This window comes from Pholis gunnellus (genome assembly GCF_910591455.1).
Source record: "Pholis gunnellus genome assembly, chromosome: 18".
NCBI lineage: Eukaryota > Metazoa > Chordata > Actinopteri > Perciformes > Pholidae > Pholis > Pholis gunnellus.
In genome coordinates, this window is record NC_136545.1 from 18,010,888 (window position 1) to 18,017,212 (window position 6,325).

Sequence of the window (6,325 nt, forward strand, 5' to 3'; positions counted from 1 at the left end):
AAGTGTTTCAAGGAAAACAATCTATAATTTTCTCCAAAGCTCTGCTGATTAGAAGATGAACACACTCTGATCTCTCTAAGAGTTTGAATTCCAGGTTTTTGCTCGACTTAGATGATTACATTCAGTTCCCGTGGTACAGTATAATTAGACGCACATAATTAGATGCATATGATTGTATGAGCAAGAAACTAGCTATAATCAAATATTCTCCTTTACTCTAGTTATCGTTTTTGAAGACTGCTAGGTTGAGCGTGAATCTTACAGTGGCACAGTCAGTTTCTTTATGACAATTAACTAAGGTTTTTGTATATATAACAGTAAATATATATATATATATATATATATATTCATAAAGAGTATATTTATTTATTTAATATATATATATATACTGTTACATTCTTTTTATGCAATTAAGTGTGAAAATGAAATTAGACTGATGCAATTACTTATGGTATACACAAATAAAATGTATTATGATATTTTATTCAAACAGTAATTATTGATTCATCCCATGACGTCAATGAAATATTCATCACTAAGTCACCCTGGCCTACTTTAGGTGCACAGTCAATGTTGAGCTGCAGGAAGTGAATAAATCGAACAGCAAACTTGAAGAATTGAATTCAAGTCATCCTTCTGGCCACAAGCTTACATTAGACAGAAAGTTTTCCCAAATCCATCAAGATGTGTAAAATTCGTAGAGTCAATAATAACCTCATTCCATCCCAGACTGCTGGATGCGGATGATTGATGTAACCAATTGGCAAGCTATCAGCCACTCTCTCCCACTGCTCTCAGAACAGATTGGTCATTTTTGTCAGCATGTTGTTATTAGAGAGTGTGAGAGAGCATACACTTGACTGAATCAACCCACCCACAATAAAAAAAAACAACACAAGAATTGGACTATTGATCTCTGGATTGTTTTATGTGATTACCAATCGATTCCTTCTTCTGGTCTGCAGGAATGCACTCCAACTGGAATGTGTTCAGCTTCATTTTAGTTAATAGATATTGGATATTTAACCCAAGATGCATGCACTATGTGCCAAGCACATACACGGTTTTCCATGTATTATACCTCTGCCTGTCTGTCTCACATCTAGATCTCACCATGACCCAGAATCTCAACACCACTTGGGGGGGCTTAAACCCTTCCAATTCCTCAAGATGGCTGGAAAACCCTTTGACCCACCAGAACATCACCTATGTTGATTTCTACCTCCACAAGCCCTCTGTGGCCGCAGTCTTCACCGTCTCCTACCTGCTCATCTTCCTGGTGTGCATGGTGGGCAACGGGGTGGTCTGTTTCATCGTGCTGCGCAGCAAGAACATGCGCACGGTCACCAACCTGTTCATTCTCAACCTCGCCATCAGTGACCTGCTGGTTGGCATCTTTTGCATGCCAACCACACTGGTGGACAACATCATCACAGGTCAGGATTTTTTTTGTTGTAGTTCAACTTTAATATTATGCCTGAATCAAAGCTGGGCTATGCAAGGAGGAATGTTTTTAGTGTGTGATTTTCTTTATGGTTTGACCCTTTTTCTCTCTTCTCTTTTCTGCAGGATGGCCATTTGGCAGCGTAGTGTGTAAGCTAAGCGGCATGGTTCAAGGGATATCCGTGTCAGCATCTGTGTTCACTCTGGTGGCAATAGCTGTTGACAGGTAAGTGCTGTAACAGCATTGCTGGCTATTATGTGTTTGCCAAAGTCTTATTTTCCCTCATGCATTTCCTCCAATCCCCTTCATGTCAGGTTCCGCTGCATTGTCTACCCTTTCAAGCAGAAGTTGTCCATCGCCACCTCAAAGCTAATTATTGTCATCATATGGGTCCTCGCTGTATCCATCATGTGTCCCTCCGGGGTCATGCTGCAGGTCACAAAGGAACAGAGGGTGCGAATAGTAACTGGCAGCAACAACGACACCAGCCCGTTCTACTGGTGCCGGGAAAATTGGCCCAACCAGGAGATGCGTAAAATCTACACCACTGTCCTCTTTGCTAACATCTACCTCGCTCCTCTCAGCCTTATCGTCATCATGTACGCCCGCATCGGCATCACCCTCTTCAAGACTGCAGTTCCTCAGACGAGGGTGACTGGAAGCATATCCGAGGAGGGCGGTGGCAACAACAAACCTTGCGTAGAGGGTCGTCAATCGATTTCCAAGAAGAAGAATCGGGTGATAATGATGCTGCTGATTGTGGCTCTGCTCTTCATCTTATCCTGGCTTCCTTTGTGGACGCTGATGATGCTGAGCGACTACGCCAGCCTGACAGAGCACCAGTATCGTGTCATTAACATCTATGTGTATCCCTTAGCTCACTGGTTGGCCTTCTTCAACAGCAGCGTCAACCCCATCATCTATGGGTTCTTCAATGAGAACTTTCGCAGAGGCTTTCAGGCCGCTTTCAAATTCCAGCTGTGCTCTGAGGCCATTAGGCGCCAGAGGACCTTCTCCAATCGGTTCCGCGGGAACGCTGTGCTCCCAGTCCAGCCTGCTGTCCTCAGTCGACAGAGCTCAGGAGTCAGGTCAGTGTTAGTGGGGAATGGGAAGAGTTCATTGAAGGAAGAAGGGAGCGTGGCTACTAGAAGTCATATCAAAGAGCAGGACCTGATCCTGGAGGATCTGGAAAAGGTGTCCCATATTTAGACACACTGAAACTGTACAGCGCACGGACACTTTCAAATGATCCGAGGCTCCTGGAGAAGGACAGAGAAAATGAAGACTCAGACATACATGATTGAACTCCATGTACAGGCTATCTGTGAAGTGAATGTACTTGCGAGGTCTGCAACATTTGTCGTCATGAATCTTTCATAAGCTATTGTGAATGTTTAGTATGGTGTATAAAGCAAAGAACGAGATTATCAAAGAGAGTTAAAAAGCCCGGTAATTTTGGTTTAAAAGCTTAAATATTCTAAATCAGCAACAATCAAAGTTAAAGTTGACGAAATACATCGTCATTATTAAAATTGTGCAGCTACTTTGTCTGAAATACACCAGGAGAGAAACTGGTGTATCTGTTTACAACGCAGCTAAACAAATTCACATTAGTTTAGATGAGCAGTCAGTAATCTGTTTACATGCAGCACACAGAGCCAGTATCGAAACAGAAACAATGAAAATGGTATAACGCTAACCCTGGAGACAAATACATTGTTTTCCTTGTGATTGCTTCACAGAAAAAGAAACCTTGTGTTTGGTCAGTTGGAGGATTGAAGCAGCAGCAGAAGGGGGCATGGGATTGTATGTGTTGATTGCTTTGATTGTGGTTTTGTTGTTCACACACTGTAAACCTATCATACTGTGTTACCTCCAATTATAAAGTCCCTTTTACCTGTGAGATTCAAAGAAGGGCAAAGTGGTGCAGGTCGATGAGGCTTTTCTTCAGAAGTGCCCTGAACATAACTCAAACTCCGGAAAGTTTTTAATGTTTCAGGAAGAATGAAGGCCGAGGAATCGCTCACCATTTTTGGCAATTTAAGAGGCCGCGAAAGGAAGAGCACACCTCTCAAGGGTGAAGGGCATGACAGTGTGCTGAGAATTGTGTCAGACTCCTCCAGTCAAACAAGTGCACTTTCCAGTGCCTAGAGGCAATAGCGCCGAACCGATGGCTGAGACAAGCAGTAGCAGGGGAAGAGGATCACAGGCTCATTTGGAAAGCCTCCTTGTGCCCTCCTGTTCCCTGCTTCCTCGCGAGGCACAATGAAATTTGAACTTTTAAAACAGTGCCGTGTCAAAGAGATGAAAAGTTACAATTATTAGCATACTAGCTACTCATATATTAGCACGTATTAGTCGGAATCTGGAAAAGAAGAAGTGTGCAAAGTAGAACCTCACCTGAAAGCAGAGCAGATAAAATGATAAGATCTGTACTTAATTATAGGATGTTTAAATCAAAACCTTCAGGTCTCAACTAACACTATATGTGAACCATACAGTATGTTCTGTAGCTACAGTGGCTGTGAGCAGACCACATAATGATAGTGCTATGTTGTCATTACCAAGGTACTGTATTGTCAACAATGTGCAGCATCATTGTATAATTAGTTATTTCTGGATAATGGGGGTTATCACATGCAATTATTTTTCAGCAGTATCAAGCAGTGCTGATGCTGATACTGGAGCAGGATAACATGTACAGCTCACATCTTAGAGTCTCTCTTCGAGTGCTTATATATAATATATATTAATTATGATTGTAAAATATTGAATTTTGTGGTACAGTACATCAGTACATGATGTGTTTTTGTGCCAAAATCTTAAAGGCATCCTGTGGAGTTTTGGACTAGTGGTGCTATGGAGCATGCAAAAGAAGACCACAAACTAGCAAACATGATTATTTAAAATATATTTAAAAAAAATGGTGTTTCCGAGCAGCAAGAGCAGCAAAAACAAAACACACAAGTTTAAAAACCATACAAAGCTGAATGTTTCCATCATCTAAAAATTACGATAAAATAATTATATATAACATCATAAAAGATTAAAAACAGACAGTTGTTACTTGTGGCAATTTGTGCATTTGTGTTGTCGTTTAAACGTATTCACTGAGTCAGCAAGTCTAATATTTAAAGGCAGAGTAGCATCCCCAAAGGTTTTTGTGGTAACCTTGGGAAAACTGAAAAGAGCAGCTGTAGAGGATCTTAGGGATTGTGGAGGATCATAGAACGATAGGGAGTCTGTGGGATAAAAGGGGATGAGGCCATTTAGTGCCTTAAAAACTATAAGCAGGACTTTAAAATCTTTTTTTTTAAGATACGGGGAGCCAGTGTAGGTTTCGTAAAACAGGAGTTACATGATCTCTCATTCTAGTTTTTATTAAAACCCTGGCGCAGCATTCTGAATGGTCTGTAGCTTTGCAATGGCTGCTTTTGGTGGGCCAGTATACAATCCAGAACACTACAAAATATCAATGAGCTTTTCTGCATCTTGCTGTATACAGGTCTCACCTTCGCTATATTGCACAAATGACAAAGGGCAGTTTCGGACAATGAATTAAAATTAGCTTTAAAATTAAAGTCAGAATCTAAAATGATGTGCGTCTGCAGGACAGGATCCCTCTCATTTTTTGGGCAAGCTAGGAGGATCTCAGTCATATCTTAATTTAGCGTTAGGACGTTCTTGCTCATCCGCTCATTAATGGCTGACACACAGTCAGGAAATGACATGAACGCGGCCTGCACGTCGTGCACGAAGGTGGTCGCGGCGCTCGGTCGTGCAAATCTAAATTTAGTGCAAATAGTTTACTGATGAAAGAACTAAATTTACATGTCTAGGGATTATACAAAGAAGGCCAATTTGTATTTTAGATGCTTTTAAATGCTTTTAATGTTAAACATCTTCGTTTGAGTATATATTTTGCCAGCCAAATCAAATTGTTTACAGGATATTCACCCTTTGTTTCTTTATAATGCATTTAATACTTAACTTTTCTCTTTACAGGGCTTGTCCAAAGGAAATAAAGTAGTCCATGAATACGAGATATGAGTTAAACAAAGTGGCAGCATGTAGATCGAGAACAGAATGTAGGGCCCAAGCCTTGCTCTCTCCAACAACCTGCTGCTAAATAAGTATTATGTTATGAAGTGTGTAATGTTATTGAAGGTGTCAGTCATGTACTAGTAGTCCCTTTGTTGTACGCTGACTGTGGTACTTGCGCATGCTTCCCTTGATAACTTTGTGTTCGTGAAGAGTCTTCACCATGTTTCTCCCAACAACTCAAATTCTTTAAACAGCGAGACACATTTTGTCAAGTTCAACATGTGTGACGGTTATGAAAGCACTCTCGATGACACTATTAAGAGCCACCTAATAACAGCCTCAGGGAACGAAAAGGCTAAAAAATAGCTCAATGATAGAGCCATGAGTGTGCAGTGTAATCAATACTGGATCTATATTTTTCCGATTATTTTGATTGACTGCGCTTTTACTTTTCGTTCATAGCTTATCTCCAGATAGATTGCACTGGACAGGCTTTTATGTCACCATAAGAAGGATGTAAGGAAATATAAAAGAAGACGATAGAACTGAAAGTGCATGAATGCAATCACACATGTGAACCTATTTGTCTTTATACACAAGAATATATGTTTATAATATGTAAAATAGATTTCAACCCCACCCCCCCCCCCCCCCATTTCTGCCTTATTACGTACTTTGATATTTGTATTTGAAAAAAATATGGTTAGACATATTGTACTGCCAATGTTCTTTGCTGCTTGTTTGCAAAATGGAAAGCCATTTTACAGTTTGCAAATTGAAAAATAAAAATGAGCAGTTCCAAGACATAATGTTGTTGCTGTTGATTATTATTCTTAC

General features: G+C 40.5%; 1 protein-coding gene across 1 annotated transcript; it reads left to right on the plus strand.

Annotated features, from left to right (window-relative positions):
- Window positions 1–1,114: 1,114 nt before the first annotated feature.
- LOC306710727 (neuropeptide FF receptor 2-like) lies at window positions 1,115–2,653 on the plus strand (the record flags this gene model as incomplete). The annotated part of the gene is made up of 3 exons (XM_079179400.1): window positions 1,115–1,436; window positions 1,570–1,669; window positions 1,759–2,653. 3 exons carry the CDS (start codon window positions 1,115–1,117, stop codon window positions 2,651–2,653), a joined length of 1,317 nt encoding a protein of 438 aa, XP_079035526.1.
- Window positions 2,654–6,325: the final 3,672 nt, after the last annotated feature.